This window comes from Tachypleus tridentatus, chromosome 10 (assembly GCF_004210375.1).
Source record: "Tachypleus tridentatus isolate NWPU-2018 chromosome 10, ASM421037v1, whole genome shotgun sequence".
Taxonomy (NCBI): Eukaryota; Metazoa; Arthropoda; class Merostomata; order Xiphosura; family Limulidae; genus Tachypleus; species Tachypleus tridentatus.
Window position 1 is genome coordinate 48684679 of NC_134834.1, and position 18282 is coordinate 48702960.

The following is an 18282-nucleotide window of genomic DNA, read 5'->3' on the forward strand; positions in this document are numbered from 1 at the left end:
CTTTTTGTCTCAACGTACACTCGTGTTAGTGCAAAGTTTAAGAGCTACAGAATGAAAATCATTTTATCAAATGAAAATCCAAAACTGTCTTATAAATTATAAATCCGCGAATGTCCAAAGTTCTTTACATCTTATTGACAATAACTAGCATTTACAACTAATTTAAATACAATTCGTTTTCTTTTTTCTCTTCCTTATCCAGAAAAAAACAAGAGTGAAGAGTTTATGTTCTTGCGTCTATCTAGTGCACTATAACGTAAAAAGATAGGAATTATCCTTCGTGAAATAGACTGACGTGTCTATTGTTCTTTACGTATACAACGTGTATTTAAATATCGTGCTTTTAAAGTAAACGTATTAACATAGACAGTGAACAAAATCTACGGTTGCTTTTTTTGGGGACAATTTTCTAGAATAAAACTTACGATATCGTTCCATCAAAAGGATATACAGCGTGAACATATTTTAGTCATTATTTTCTTTTACTCTTGTTTTAAATCAAAAGCATCTATAATCTAATCTGTAGGGCTTTGTTGCTCATACCTTTTAAATGTCTTTAAAAAAGCTCTCAAACTGATAATAATTTAAATCACGCTAGTCTTTCCTGGCCCTTTATGATTTCTAATAAGAGGAGACTGTAACAACATTTAATCTGTATTTCTTATATGTCACTGCCAACAAGGCTTTTATTCAATTCCTATCTCAACATGTCATGCTGTGGTACATCATATATAACTTTGGTTGAAGCAAAATTTATATCACCATTCTATGCTATTATCTAGTCCTATACCTCAAGATTTTCATTCCAGCTTTCAACAATAAATCTCTGTTGTCATATTACGGATAAAATTCACTTCCAAAACAATCCCCAACAATTTAATACTACCCTATTTAAAGAACAGTTTCACCTATATTATGTTAACAGTATTGTTTATCACCCTTTTCATAATTGTCTTCCAAATAATTTATCCGATTTTAAAATTTAATTTTTTCTGTATAAAAATCCTTTGTCAACACACTGAACTTGCATATTTTTTACTTTTAATAAAGTACATTTTTAACAACCAAACCTAACCTTCCATACCTTAGTATACTAATTAATTCAGCAGACCCATCTTGCTTTTCTCTGCATGAATGTTCATTAGAAAATAAAGGCTTTATTTTCCTCGTATATACACGCACGTGTATATTATGTATAAAATGTGTGTACAATTGATAAGGAGATTTTTAACTCTCCCAGTTGTGAAGATATATTCTTGATTTTTTTTTCATTTTAAATATTTTAATTACACGAACACTTTCACTCTTCCATGTAGATAAATACGATAGGGTTTCTTCCTTTTTTGTGTAAAAACGAGCAGTTGAGGTTCGACTTGTAAGATCTTTTCCATAAATCAGTACTAATAAAAACATTATTCTCCACATATAATCAGTTACAATTAATCTTCGTTTCTTTGCATTTAACTAAATATCTAAGACCTGTTTATTTAAACCTTTATATTTGTTTGCATGTATAACTCCTCACAGTGAAAGGCAATAAAGATAAACATTTTCATTCTCTATATAGAACCAATATTTCAACATTGGTCGGGCGTTGTATACTGACTAGCATACTGTGACTGTGAATTTGAAAAATCAAGGTTCGTGGCCCGTTGCCGCAAAAATTCGCTTTCTGCAGTTGAAGGCCGTGTGTACATTGTAAGGGTGGTAGTTAAATACCTTTATTCGATTACGGTAGCCGATAGTTGGCAATGGATGCTGTTGACTAGCCGCCTTCCACCTGATCTTCCAGGTTAAAATTAAGGACAACAATGTGTAATAGCCTTCTGTGTATAACATTCTGATAGAATAAACAAAAATACATATAAACTACTTCATTCAGCCTATTGAAAGCTTCTTCGCTTTCATATATCAATATATTATAACACTCACTTCCCTTCAGTTCCTTGAGTATATAAATAAGCGTAGACAAACTTCTGTACTCCCTTCTATAGCTGCCCCCCACTAGTATAGCAGTATGTCTTCGGATTTACAACACAAAATCAGGGGTTCGATTCCCCTCGGTGGGCTCAGCAGATAGTACGACGGGGCTTTGTTATAAGAAAACACAAACACCCTTCTGTATCTATAACGCTATATATATATATATATATACTGCAGAAATTATTTGTCTTCGTAAATATTTACAAGGAGACTTTGTTCTCATTACAACATCCAGATTCTTCAATATTATATATCGTACACAAACAAATCTTTCAATATAAACTGTCCAGCCCCTCCCTATCTGTGCATATAGCTGATGACGAATCAGTTTAAAAAGAACACTGGGCTTCTACTCTTACGTTTACCATAATATTATTTCATTTCTGTTAATCATGGATTCTATAACGGTCACTCTGATAACTATGAATTAAAAACAAATTTATTTATATCTTTTGTTTTTAATACGTATTTTTTTTCTATTTTCTGGGTACTTGAGCCATGAGTTCTAAAAATAACTTATCCATGCTGTTCGTAAATATCAACTAAGCTTTGTCCTTCTTACCTTATTGTTTTGTGTTCTTTTGCTGATTGTGTGTGTGTGTGTAGCGTTGCTAAGTACAAACGACATAAATAAAGTGTTATATAAAGTGAAATAATTGTTTTCGATGGTTCCAGAGAGAGAAGATGTGCCCACTCGAAGATTTCTTTTTCTTTTGTTTACAAAGAATCTTCAAACGGCATAAACCAAATTTTATGTTATGTTACTTCTCTCCTCTTAGGTGATTCCCAAGGAATAGACAGGCTGTGTCTACTCGGGCATCTTTTGTCTATAAAGAATCTTCGAACGTTTCATCGTTTCGTGTGCCAAACAACGTTAGCCTATATTCGAATTACTACCACATTCTTCTTGGTAATTTGGCAAACATCCTTACGACCAGTGGTACGAGAAAATGAGAATCCACAACTACAAGTTAACAATATTGCAAATGTAATAGATACAAAAGGTACCTAGACATTGTGCACAGCCTTTACGACACGAAATGGTAGCCAAGGCATGCGTTTCGTTGGAACTAGTGTACTTAGGCGATCAACTCCCTCGTGGATAAAACGAAAACAACAAACAAAGGCATACAGAAGGGGGAAAAAGAGAGGATTTTTTTTGCCACAGTTCAGGTTTATTTTACGTATAGAAAAACAAACATACATGCTGTACTAAAAAGAGCTTCAGGCAACATCCTTTCTGTTTTGTTTTTGTTGTTTAGGATTTAGCTTTTTTCTTCCTTTGTAAAATAAAAATACACAACTTGCTAGAAAGAGCTTCAAGCAACATCGTATAAATTTTCCTTTTACGGAACCGTATTCGTTCCGGAGAGAAATTATTAACAACATCAAACAAAAGTTTCAGGAAGTATCGTTTTCTTATATCAGAAGGAAAGATCTGATTTGACCATTAGCTTAATTCTACTTTCTAGTCGCAAGTTTACCATGAATGATTAAAATCATCTGATGGTTAAAGAGAAAGGAAAATTGGTTAATAACTAAGAATATCGTTTTAAGTTTTGTGCAACCTCTTAGATCAATAAAACGAGTAACGTGATTTTTTTTAATTCGTGATGTCAAACTTAAGACTAAATAGTGTATTTTGATGAATTTTTTAGGCTTTCTAGTTTTTGAAAGCAGACGTAAAGTAAGCCATAAGTTACAAAAATGGTACTGACATTCTTGGAATTTATCCACTGAATGAATAAATGTATTGGAATACAAATAGCGCACACATAGTTGAAAGCCTGTGCAGCTTGTCCAAAGCCTGACCTTAATCAATCCAACCTCGATATAAAATTAATACCTAAGTACAATCTGAAATATGTTTTTATTTATGTCATAATTTAGCGTATTCTTTCACCTACCTAATATTAACAGAGCTGGGCTGTAAAAGGCAAAATGTTTGCCTCAAGTTTTATATAGGCCTATGTATGCTGCTGTAGATCACATTTTTATTCAAGAGTTTAGTAACTCTTTGTAGGAAGTTATTACACGACAGAAAGGTAAAATCCAATCCATCAAATCATATCAACTGTAATGTAATCAGTAGCACTGCTAGATATAAGAATTGTCATCCAACTCTATCGTATTCGACTTTTGGCGAGAAATTTGAGCATATGTAAAGTTTATTTATATACTCAATTTCAAACCTTTTTCATTACGAAAGAGCAAATAAATAAACTATATTGGTTATATCCAAATTAGGAGCGTTTTCTTTTCTAATATTAACAACATTAGTTTTACTTTTTCCTTTTATTTAGTAGCCGTCAGGTAAAATGTCGAAGGGGGAACCTTTTTTATTCCTCTTTCTGTTGCTTTCCCTTCTCTTCATCCTCGGGAAATTATTCCCTAATAGGTATATATCTCTTTCAAGCATAGGAGCTGAAACCGTATTGGTCAAAATATAAAGTAAAAAGACTATAGTTTCACAGTGTTCTGGAACAATCTAACTTGGTATTCTCAGTACCACTATATAAACAGAATGTTAAACACATGTATTAACCAGACAAAAACGAACTCAGCGTAGTTGTTTGTGAATAGTTAGTGTATGTGTATTATGGCAGTGAGAATATCAGTGCTAAATCTAAGTTTATTGTGACGCGATTAATTTGAAAAATGTTAACGACAATGATAGGCTTAGTAACAAGGTTAATTACCTGTCGTGAAATTGTTACATGCCAACTACCGTTTGTGTTGGTAAATTATAGTCTAGATGACTCGGTTGTGATTTTAACCATGATACACCCTTCCAGTTCCCAAGATCTCTCTCAAAGCACTGCTGTTATAAGGGAATTTAAAACACTGTGTTCAGTTATGTTCAAAAGAGAAACACTGATAGCACAATTTCTGTTGTGTACCATCACAAAGGAGTATAATCCTAGTTTGAAAACTTGTAAGAAACGCCTTAATGTGTAACAGCCAAAAAGCAGTATTTTCAGATGGTTGAGTAGCTTATTGATCAACAGTTCCTTTGTCCTTCAAATATGAAGACTTCAAAAGGACAATTATCCGCCACGAAAACCTAGATTCTGGACACCAAGGTTCAGGTCATATTTGGGAATAGTAATAACTCGCTCTTATTTCCATTATGATAGTTTTACGAACCATATTTCTTTTTTACTTGGGTGACCGGTGGGTCCCTGCGTGGCCGGGGTCCTAGGCTCGGATTTTAGGGGCCTATGCCCATTAAACCGTACTGCCTTTGCGGAAATATTGCGTTTTCAAAGAATTTTGTAGTAAAAATGCATATTGCCACGAACTGTTCAGGTAATATATCCATTCATCTATGCTGGTAACACTTAACGTTTTTGTAATTTTTATATAATTTTTGAAGCACAAATTTATCCAAACATAAAGACGAAAATCCAAAAACTATTGTTTTTCATTACTAATACCGTACCTTGTATCACAGTTTTGTTAGGCAATAATAACTCGTGAAATCAAAGCGAATTATTTTAAGACTATTAATAAAAACCAACCAAAGCATCAACATAACTTGAAAAAAAGGTAAAGTAATATTTTTTTTGTATTTCACTTGAAATTATTTTTAAATCTAACCATTTTCATTCCAATTTATACTTTATATAAACAATACCACTTCCGACAGCTTGAATTTATGAAGCCTAAAAGCTGAAAAAAAATTGTTATAATACTCTCTAACCCTAAACAATGTTACTTTCTTCTTTGGCATAAGATTAACAGTAGTAAAACATTTATTATTTCTAATGTGATGGAAATAATCCTATCGCACAGAGTTATAGGAAAAGCATACTTCCAAAAAGCCATTTTTTTAATGTTATAGAACTTGATGTGGTCTGAATTTCGCGTAAAGATACACGAGAGCTATCTGATCTATTCGTCCCTAATTTAGCAGTGAAAGACTAGAGGGAAAGCAGATAATAATCATCACCGCCGCCAACTCTTGAGCTACTCCTTTTACCAACGAATAGTGGGATTGACCTCATATGAAAGGACAAGCATGTTTGATTGGGACGGAGATTGGAACCCGCGACCCTCAGATTGCAGGTTTAAATCCCTAACCACTTGGTCATGCCGGGTCTACTTTGTGTGAAACAGCATTATGTAGTACTTTTTAATAAACCCAGTAAGGGGCTGTTTCACAATGAGTTGATTAACATTAAAGAATACCTTCGAAAACCATTGGCATTTTATTTAAGAAAGCCAATGCTCTATTGCAGAATATATATATATATTCTATCTTTGAACACTATTTTCTACTTTACTGTTTGTGGAGGTACATAAATCAGTTTTATATTGTGTATACGAAATAGTAATGATATAAATTTCATCATTTCTAAATCTTCCTCATGATCAGTGATTCCTCAAATACAGTGTAGATGACATATTTGTATTTCTGTTTGCTGATTTGTTACTAAACACAATAATACGCAACGGGCTATCAGCGCTGTGTCCATCGATAGTGTAATAAAACTTTTCACTTTATTGTGTTGTAAGCTCTAATACTTACCGATGGATCACTGATATGAGTGAGGAGTAAATATATAAATATAGATAAATTTCAGAGCAGGTTAATCCCCTTAGGAAACGTTAAAGTTTGTTAACTGCCCTCACACGCAAGTAGAAATCTCATAAACTTGATGAACTTTGAGAAAGAAATTCAACTAATGTTATAAATTTATGTATCCTCCTGGTAGCACCTTACCTTCTGCAGAACTTTTTTCTGTTTTGTATATCCACAAGAATACACAGACACAGGAATAAATACACTTGTATAATACTTAAATACTTGGCTGACATTTTAATTAAGTTCACTCGTGGTTAGCAGTGGTCTAGTAGTCGGCTGACAATCAGAATGAGACGATGATGCACACGTTTTTAGCTGTAGGTACTTTATATGGATGACTTTCAACCATATTAACTGTTCCAAACTGAACAGAGGCTTAAAATTAGACGGATACATCTAATCTTAGATGGTTCTTTTCTGTTTAACCCTTGTGTGCCCAAGACGTTGTTCTGGTGGAAAATAGTAAAATCATGAAAACCGACTCAAACAGTATTCACAGAGATGTTGATCTTGTACTAGGGTCAATATACAGCATTATCTGATGAAGAATACATGAGAAGCTCTAGAAAACCTTATAAGTGATTCAAGGAAACGGAAAAAGAAAATATTTAAAACTAAATGAATAAGAATTTATATTTTGAACAGTATGAGACTGAACGTTTAAATGAATATTTTATAGAACTATGTTGAGCCGTCCACATCAAAGCTAACTTTACAAAAATATACAAAGTTCTATACACACCTCAATACCTGAATGCTAAACCTCGTCGCACTTCGAACATCAGATATAATCTTGATACAAAACCTTGATTGACCTGACAAACGTCATCATTTATACTAGCTGAGCTAACCAAAATCAGGTCAAACCGGTTAATGACAGCTTCATCTTTCCACTTGACTGTCAAAAAGACAAACAAGTTCAACTTAGTGGTCACCATGGTACAACAGACCAATGAGAGCATTAGTCAAACTCGGGACACATCCAAGTTTGTCAGATTCTAATAACTTAAACATGCTGCAGTATACTTGTGCATTAAAAACAATAGGAGCTTTATCCCACCTTTTCGTCCCATTTTTTCCAGTTGGAACTAACATTTTCAAGACCTTTTACACTAGAGCTTCTAGTTGTATCTTTTTACACAATTCTAGTTGAATATTTTCTATTATGACAGTCACAGTTTCAGAATGAGAACGTAACATCTTGTGTACGTGAAGGATATTCGTCAGCAACTACAAAAAATGAACTGAAAATATATTAGAATGTAATGCAAAAGCGCGGGTAAGACTTGCCCCTCCCAACAAGAAACTACTTTTTGATAACTGTTATGTACATTTTTAATTATAGACATAGCTACAAATCACGAAATATTTGTTCCTTTGTCAAGTCGTAAACAAAGTGGTTATGAAGAAAAAGTACAAACTTATATCAGAATTGACTGTGTGGTTATGTGTGGTTCAATTTAACACAAAGTTAGTGTGATTACTATTCAACTCGTAGTCTTTAGATTAAACGAAATAAAATGAACAAAATTCCAAGAAAACTTTTATCATGTCCAGTTTTATTTTTATAAGCCCTGCGCTACAAACGGTGGCACAGTTGCTCGACAACGTCATTCCAGGCCAAGCGTGCACTTGCCCCACCCCATGGTCGTCACGACTTGCCAGTAATTAGCATCCCATGGTTTATCCAGTTGGTTGTCTGCCCTTTTCTAGCTACTATACATCAAACAGTAGTCTCTGGACCTGCCTTCTCGGCACTTTTAAAGTAGCTGCGCTATTGTTGGGTACTATTACAGCTTTCAATAGAAATCATGTACTGCATTACAATCACTCTTTAAATTGTACCATTCTCACTATCTCTTTTATCCATCGTATCATTTCTCTCTCTCGTTCTCTACAAGTAGAACGTCGATATAACTAGTATTAGCTTTACCTTGTCTGTACTTGTTTATATGTTTGTTAGCTCATATCAGAAGTTTAGTTTCTTTCTTGTCAGATAGTTACGAATGTCTGACTTTTTACGCATATATTTAATTAAGATTTTAATTCAGTGTAGTTCACCTTTCCAACCTGAGGATCCACAAAGCTGATTAACGCTCGAATCCATACTGACGACCGGAAATTTAAAAGCCCTCCAGTGGCTCAACGGTGAGCTTATGAGTTTATAAAGCTAAAATTCTGGGTTCGTATCCTGCGATGGGCACAAAGCTAGAGCAGCTTTATGGTGAATAACAAACACACAAATACTCAACCGATACTACCTATAGCAGATAATAGTATAGCCATGATTTGCCAGTATATTTAACTTAAGTGTATATTGTAGAAGAATTATTTGAGAGAATATGACAACTTATTACATTTCTTGCGATAACATAACGGCACTGGAAGAGAGATGCTATACAAATATTACCAGTTTAACGACTTCCGATTTAATGTCAGTAAAAACCCAAATAAGTTAGAACTGAAATCTGAACCGCTAAATTACCAATACAAATTAATACAAACAGCTTTAAAATGTTGTTTCCCGTTTCATAAGTCCATACATATAAGAGCATCTTAAAGTTTGTTGATCGTCTGTCTTAGAAGTCAAGAACTTTCGTGCAAAATTTAAAATATATTGTTGAAAATGCGGGTGGAAATTTAACAATCAAATAATTGTTTGTTTGTTTTTTATGTTTTTTAACTTCGCACAAAGCTACACGAAGGTTACCTGCGCTAGCCGTCCCTAATTTGCAGTGTAAGACTAGAGGGAAGGCAGCTAGTCATCACCACCCACCGCCAACTCTTGGGCTACTCTTTTACCAACGAATAGTGGGATTGACCGTCACATTATAACGCCTCCAAGGCTGAAAGGCCGAGCATGTTTGGTGTGACGGGGCTTGAAACCCGCGACCCTTGGATTATGAGTCGAACGCCTTAACCCACCTAGCCATGCCAGCCGCATCAAATAAATATAGACGTTAATAGGTACAACATAGAACTTATATGCGTATATACTCCGCGATAAATTTGCAATCGTTTTCAACTTTCAAATGCGTTAGCTATAAATGAATGACAGTGAAGTGTTTTTCAATAGACACACAAATTATTTATACTGTGAAACAAAGAAAAAATGAAAAGAAAAAAAAACAGTTGAAACATTTGCAAAATCCATTGACTGAAACTGTCGGTAATTTACTGTCAAATCTTGTTCCCCTGTTTGTGAGCCTTAAAACGAGTTTTCACAGCCAACGATATTTGCATGACAGTCAGCTACGGGAACACTTCAACTTCTTCTGACGATTTTACACGCGAAAAGTCTTAACTTCAATCAAATTGGACTTAGTGTCTTCATTTGTGAGAACATTGAGGACTGACACGATTTGATGTACGTTTTTTGGCTTGTTGTCAGCCGAAAGTAAAACTTAACATGCAGCTTTATTTATTAATACTAGAAATAAACGATCTTATAATATCACAATATTATTTTTATTTGCTGAACCATTCAACGTTTCGCTTTACAGCTTCTTGAGGAACGTTCACTAAAACACAAACCGAAGCTGACAGTACAGTTTCGTAATGCTTTGTACTCTCTCTTTCGGTTTGTGTTTAACTGAAAGTTCCTGAAGAAGACGTAAATCGAAACGTTGAGTGGTTAATTAAACATTTTGGTGTTATAAGATCGTTTATTTCTAGTACTTGTATATATAAATATGCATTAAAGAAGCTAAATAATGCAAATTTATTTAGCATTTTCACATATATAGAAAAAAGAAAACTAGCTAACGCCGTCAACTATTGGACTGCTTTAATCGAATAGTTGGATCTGACCTTCACTTTTATAACTCAATCACGGATCCAAAGAGCGAAACGCGATCTTGCCGCAAAAGTTAACAATTCGTGGACCTTAGGATTCACATTTCATTACGCTGACCACAAGAGCCACGCTCGACCCTCATGCTATGGTGCATTTCATGTAAAAAACTATTCTAAACTAGAGGAGTTAACCACATATAATGTAGGATTATTTTATTCACCTTGTTTGTAAAACTAAACAAACTGCTTTTTACATTGTTTATTAATTTCATATTTTAAGTCATATTATGTTTGCAAGGGTATGTTATAAAAATATTACTTGTCCTTCTTAAGAATAAAGTTGTATATCTTTGTTCTTTATGGATATCTCTATAAATTTCTGAGCAATCTGCCTGTTGAAACGGGTGCTGGAAAACCATCATCCTCGTAGACCATTTGAATTATGAAAAGCTCTCTTGGAGCAGTAGTGTGCTTTGAACACAATTGCCTTACGATGGAACATTTCGCAATGGAAACTGCGCTTTAAGATTATTGTCAGGAGGTACGTTCGTTATAGAAAGCATAACCGGACTTGAAGATATGGACTCAGAAGCTCCAAAAATCACTTTAATAAAACGTACTCAACCTCATATTCTTACCCAATCGGTATTATATACATTTCTATGCGTTGATTAGTAAACAGCACCAATACCCTTCACAACGTCATTAGTGAATCCAAGCTCTACTAGAACAACTTGTAAAGCTTGCTCACAATATATATATATATATGTTTAAATGAGCTTCAACTCTGAATTATTCTTTTAATAATTAAGCCTCACTTTTATAAATCATACATGTTGTTAGGTAAAACTATATATATATAAAGTTATGAATATCGACAAAACCGTATATACCAGAATAGAAAGAAAAGACAATTGCAAGTTCCACAAATGTGTCATTTATTACTACCATAGTTTCGCCGGTAATGACTTCATAATGTAAACAATAATATATCTGTCTAACAGCTATACCTTACGATGGCTTTACAAGAATATCCATAGTAATAATAAAAAAATATTTCTGAAATGCATAATTGCTTTCTTTTCCTCTGTTCTGTAATTATGGAGTTTTGGTTGGTTTTGAATTTCGCTCAAAGCTACAAGAGGGTTATCTGCGCTAGCCGTCCGTAATTTATCAGTGTAAGACTAGAGAAAAAAGCAGTTAGTCATCACTACCAACAGACAACTCTTGGGATACTCTTTTACCAATGAATAGTGGGATTGATCATAACAAATAACGCCCCCACAGCTGAAAGGGCTAGCATGTTTGATGTGACGGAAATTCAAACTCGAAATCTTCAGATTACGAGTCGAGCGCCATAATCATCCAGCCATGCCGCTAGAGTTTTGCAAATTATCAACGGTTTCAAATATTAATTATGTAAAACCGAACATCAACTAACTTGATCCTTTGAATCTTATACTGTTTCACAAGTCCTCATGTCTCCCTTCACATTTTAACACAATTTTTCAATGACTTATATAATGTATATTCGAAACATTTTTAATTTAGAAAAATAATATCTTGGTCAAAAATAATTTGTTTTAAAAAATTTATTCAGAGGTTTTTTTCTTAAAATTTTATTTTGGTGAGTAGCACTAGAATATTTCATAGACGAAAAACATATATTCTATACGGATATATATTCTTGTTAGGGAATGTGTATTTATTTTCTTAGTTGTTGTGGAAGAGATAACTCAGTAACCTCTTTTTAATCCGCTGAAGAACAATCATGACAACCTTTTTTACAGTTAAATTAGTTACTGCGAGCAATACAGTAGCTCCAGCTTCACTATAAAGAGTTTCTACAGAGGTGAGAAAAATCCATTAAAAAACGCCATTCCATAGAGTCTGACGAGCCGAAAATGGTTTCAAAATCTGCCAAGTGTGTATTTCTGTGGCAATAAACTTTAGATGTTTTGAATACTTTGTGTCTGCTGCATCTATCTCCTTCACACATCAAGTACTCTGTTTTATCTTGGATTAGTCTTTCTCACAACGTATACAAATTTATATATGTTTAGAATTTGAACAACATTGACATTGATAAAAGCTCCGACATCAAACAAATAACACACTATCTTTATCTGCAAATGGATTCGATGCTTAAACACCAGGTACAACGATAAAAAAACAAACAAACACTATAAGTTTAAAAATGGGACAAAAAAGTGCTATTGTTTTGAATAGTCTTTTCTCTGCATCCATAAACCTTCAATCTCCTTAAAACTGCTCTCAGATCTGGCTTGTGACTTTTCGTAATGTTTGTTATTTAAAAGTTTCATGTGTTTTTTTCCTCTACCAATTCCATATATTTTACAGATTACATACTAGGCCTGACATGGACATGTAGTTACGGCGCTCGCCTTGCAATCTTTGGGTTCTAATCCTCTTTTCACTAAACATTTTCGCTCTTTCAGCCGTGAGACATTATACAATGAGATCAATTCCACTTTGCAAGAAATTCTGAAAAACTAGTTTATACGGCCTTTATAGCTTTTACAGATATATATTTTGTATAACTGTATATATAAGTTTCATATTTAAACATATGGACTTTCTTTAACAGATACTAATAAAAATTAATTATTCTTTTGTTTCTTGAATGTCGCGCTCTGCTAGACGCAGAGTATCTGTATTAGCCATAATGTCACGCAGAGCTACAAACAAACTATCTGTGTTAGCCATAACGTCGAACACAGCTACAGCAGAGTATCTGTATTAGCCATAATGTCACGCAGAGCTACAAACAAACTATCTGTGTTAGCCATAACGTCGAACACAGCTACAGCAGAGTATCTGTATTAGCCATAATGTCACGCAGAGCTACAAACAAACTATCTGTGTTAGCCATAATGTCACGCAGAGCTACAAACAGAGTATCTGTGTTAGCCATAACGTCGCCCCTCAGCTACACACAAACTATCCATGTCAGTCATTCCTTATGTTGAATTAATAGCGTGGAGCAGTGGTCCCTAGTTCAGGTGGTCTGAAGTGGCGCTGTGGTTATCTATTGGGGATAACTATACAAGAGAGAAGAAAGCTAGCAATAAGCACCCACCGTCAACTCTTGAACTACTCTTCTCAGTCTGAATAACAGAGATTAACCGTCACTCTTATAATGCAGAATGCCCTAAAGTGCACATATCAATTTATTTTGGGGAGGTAACGTGATACAAACCACAAAACTTCAGATTCACAGTCTGACGCGCTAACTCGAACCACCCAAGAACTATTAAGTTGTTTAATAGAATATTACAAAAATGATGATGACCATTAGGCATATTTTAGTTGTACGTGTTTTAGAAATAAACTGTCGCAAGTTCCAAGATACGTTTTCATTGCTATAGTAGTTACTACGACCAATACATGAGAACACGTTGCATATAATTTTTCCTCTCATTGAAGAAATGATATGAACAACTTCATTGATCTGATAATAAACTATTCTATTTAAAGAATTTCCAGCGCCTCAACCGTTCTCTGGATCACCCAGGTCTGAAGTTCTTAAAATAGTAGATTAGTTTATTCAGCTCTTTATCTGATCAGGTTATATAAGGCAACCCCACATTCAACGTTCAAGCATTTTTTGGCAAATAAAGTGATGAATTCTCAGCTTTTGCACAAAGAATAGGAAGCCAGTAAACGCAAGAACAGACTAATTAATGATCATAATTCCACCTCTTACAGAGGCCAGAGTGAAAATCTCGGCTCTATTCTTCAGTAGGCAGGCTACGGTTACGTTTACGTGTGAAATATAGTCATGAAAACTGGTTAAATTGGTAGCCAGTTTGAAATGTATAATGTAAGCTAGTTATGTGTCCAATTTTTATTATATTATTATTCTTAACCTCGTTTAACGCAAACTTATATATAAACACTTATTACTTTTTTTACACGTTTAAACACCACATTAAAAGCAGATTTCATAAAACAACCAGATTTATTTAACATAATATTGATGGTTTGAAATGGAAAAACTAATTTGTTTGATCAGAGCTTCATCTGATCCTTTTTCTAAAATTGTGGTTTAGTGAAACCTAATTTTTCTCAGTCTTAAGCCTTGGTTTGTTTAACCCCAACAATTCCCAAATCATAAAACTTAATACTTCAATCTAATTTTTCTCAGTCTTAGTATACAATTTAATTTCCTATTTAACTCGAAAATACCTTGATCTACCTGCTATGTCCACCGTGGACTACCGAATCTCGGATTTTTGCTTAGTGTGTCAGTAAATTTACCACGAGGGACGATCTGATTCAATCAAAATTTAATGTTCATATGTTTTACAAAAAATGCTGAAATGTTATTTTACTTAAGTTCTAAAATTGCATTTCTATATATAAGCATTATTGTTTATCTAAATTAGCCTTATTCGATTGATTTATCTAACCCTAATTTTTCTGACATTCCAAACTATTGCTTACGAAAATTAAACTGAATCTTAAACCTAATCGATTGGTTTATCTAATCCTCGTATTGTTAGCCGTAATAATTTATATCATTAAGTTTATCTTTCCTTTCAATATATATATTTATATAAGTTTAAAAAATCACTGGTTTATCTGAATTGTTTTCGTCTTACTTTTAACATATTAAGGATTTTGAAGATCGTGTCTGACGAAGGGAAGATTGTTATCTACAGAATTAGAAATATATATATTTTTAAACGTATATTACTTATTACTTCTGAAAAACAAAAAGCTGTATTTAAAACAATAATAATATATTGATTTATCGAAACTTTAAACGTAATTTTTCAACCTGAGCACTGGAATTTCACCAAAATATTATTTTTCTCACTATAAAATAAAGTCGGTTTGTCAGAAGCTTGATCTTAGAGGCTGCTGATCCTTTGAAACTGTCCTCAAACAACTTTGTTGTTGTTGTTTATAAAAGCTGAATTTTCTCGTACCTTAAACATTCATTGATTTTTTTACATTCGTTTTTCTCATCCTCAATAAAGTTGGAGGTAATTATCGACAATATTTTATTTTTGAATAAATATAGATTATATTTTGATAATGTTTTTTTAATTGTTTTAATGTATTACATTTACACTTATATATTTATATATATATTTTTTTTCAAAATCATTGGCATTACTGTTCTAAAGACGTTTACGCATTTACGAAGCGTTTGTTTTATACGAATATTACAACTGTGCGCAAAATATTTTACCTACGCATTGGTAAAAGTGTACTAGAACACTTCTTTTATAAATCTCATGAACCATTCACCTACCTAACATTTTACTTAAGTCTGCATTGTGCAAGTCGGGATTCTCGTCGGCCAGACGTTTACGTTCTGATTTGGCCCACACCATGAAAGCGTTCATCGGTCGTCGAATCCTCTGTTCTTGGCTTCGGCCAGCTTTTACTTGCTGTGAATATTTATGGACGGCTAACATGTTCTGGTCAGTTCCAGTGTATGATGTGTCGTTGGTATCTTTATGAGAGTTGAACTCTGGGCATTCACTGCCTTCCCGCACAGTGGTTGCGAGAGAAGAGTTAGACTCGCAAGTTCCGTTAACTTCAACCCCTATAGTACCGTCAATGGATGGGATGCTACCTGTAGTTTCTTGGATAAGTCTCCTTCTTCCTATGCCGAAACCGTCCTCAGTCATGCCTTTGAGTCCGCAGAATGGTAATGGGAGAGTAGACCCGAAAGAAGAAGTCCAGATAGGAACCCCGTCGTCGCAGGCTTTGGAACTGTAGCAGTGTCCGACAGCCAGTCTAGTTGTCGCGTATGTCACAGGACTTTTACCGCAGTCTGTGGAGCTGCCTGTCGCTGATGGGCCACTTTTTAGCATTCCTTCTGCTGCACCCAGAAGCATTGGATCAGTCACAGACCCGTATCTTGCCATCGTAAAACAAACTTTTTATTATACGCAGGATTAAATATGTCAAGTAGTTAGTATTAAGCTCAGTGTAATTTGTGAAAATAACTACTTAAGCATTACAACCTTGACATTACAGTTCTAAAGACTTCTGCGCATTTACGAAGCGTTTGTTTTATACGAATATTACAACTATGCACAAAATATTCTACCTACGCATTAATCTTACGTCGTTTCTAAAAGTCCTTGATTTTAAAAACTGAACAACACTCGTGCAACAGGTAGCTGCTTTTATCACGGTATATGAGCACGCTCTCAACTCGCCGTGTCGACACCGCGGAGTGTTCTGTGCTCGACCTGCCAGTCTAACCGTCATCCAAACTCACTGCGGAAGGTTACAACAACAACGAACATCACGTGCATCCAATAGCCAGTCTACGTTCTTTGTGGCCCCTGAAATCTCAGTTACCTGTAGACGCGTGTTCCTTGCTTGGATATACAGACAAACGTTGAAAAGATAGAACCAAAAAGACCTAGAGCACAGAAATAGATAAAACAAAGCGTACTGATAAAACAAAGAGAGAGAGTCTAAAATTTTAGGATGAAAAAATGCTAATATCTTAGTTGTAAATAGTATTGACTTCGTCTCCCTATTTCCGTAAAGTATAACATTTCCATTTTCAAGTACATGTTTTGTTTTCATCTTACTAATCGCAATATTATGAATATTTTTCATAATACCACAGTAGAATGTATGTTTATATATTTTGTAGAAGGCGGTGTATGATTTGTAAGTAAACGTTTTTATAGGTAACAAATTAAGTATATTTTGTGTATATAGATTCCATCTTATTCAACATGATTTAACAGTTTAATCCATTTCTTTAACAAGTTTTTGCAGTGAAAAATGACTATTTTTTAACCAAATTGGATCAAACGTGCTGTCATAAGAAATATTTCCATCTTATATCAAAATATATCTGTTTTACTAGACATTTAAACACATTTGACGACCGAGAATTCTGAATGTCAAAATATATATAAATATATATATACACACACACACGTTTCTATAATCATAAGAAAGATTAACCTGATATCATTCTTTAAAAAAATCGTCTGATAATTTCGATAAATTAACTTTCTAATCATTCTGAAGATTTAAATTTCTTTTCATTCTGTGAAACTGATATCTGAATCTTTCGTTAAAATTAACCGATTTGCAGCCTAAATATCCTAATAAAAAAGACTGAATATATTTTCAGTGTATCACCTGTTATGCGCATGCGCAGCTGATTGACCTAGCTATTTAATGAATTGTAATAAGAAAGAGCTCTCGGCAGGAAGTCATTTTGCCACAAATCACTCTTATCGTCTTTGGAGTCGTTGGAGCAAGATAATAAGCCATTTTAGGTTTTATTGTATTTGATAGCGATCGATGAAGTACGTTGTAGAAAAGCCAGTTCTGATTTTGACACGTATACAAAACGGAATTAATTCAATATAACTGGTTTCTGAGGTCTGAATAACATTTGCTGAAAAATAGACACCCAACGCAGCAAACAATCTTCTATTCTGAACTAATACCTGCCTTTATTAAACGTACTATACGTAACTAATAATCTCCTATACATCTCGGATACCTATGTCATAAAGAAACTAATTTTCTTGATAGGTAATGCCCTATATATGTTAGTTGTCTTATACTCAGCATGTAATCTTCTTTACTTGATGCATAGTTTAACATAAATAACAAATCAACTTACTTTCTTGGCATGTAGTTTTGGATAACATCATTGATCCACTCAAAAAATTATATAATTCATTTACCAGTGATTAAACTAACATATAGCTCGAATAAAAAAAACTTCCAAAAAAATTAAAAATATACCTCCGTTGAAATTCAAGCTAACCAGAACAACTGCTATGTACGTGTTGCTGATTTTCTCAAATTAAAGCATAAACATTAAAATTATGTTAATCGATTTTGTTAGTTTCGTACAACTTTAACCTCAAACTTTATGAAAATTTTAATTA

General features: G+C 33.8%; 1 protein-coding gene across 1 annotated transcript in view; it reads right to left on the reverse strand.

Moving 5' to 3' along the window:
* Positions 1-16660, reverse strand: part of LOC143229216 (uncharacterized) — a 61475-nt gene extending 44815 nt beyond the window's left edge. Inside the window, exon 1 of the mRNA XM_076461219.1 lies at positions 15651-16660. Within this exon, the coding sequence (XP_076317334.1) occupies positions 15651-16272 (622 nt within the window). The 5' untranslated portion in view covers positions 16273-16660. The remainder of the gene's footprint in view (positions 1-15650) is intronic.
* Between the last annotated feature and the right edge of the window lie 1622 nt (positions 16661-18282).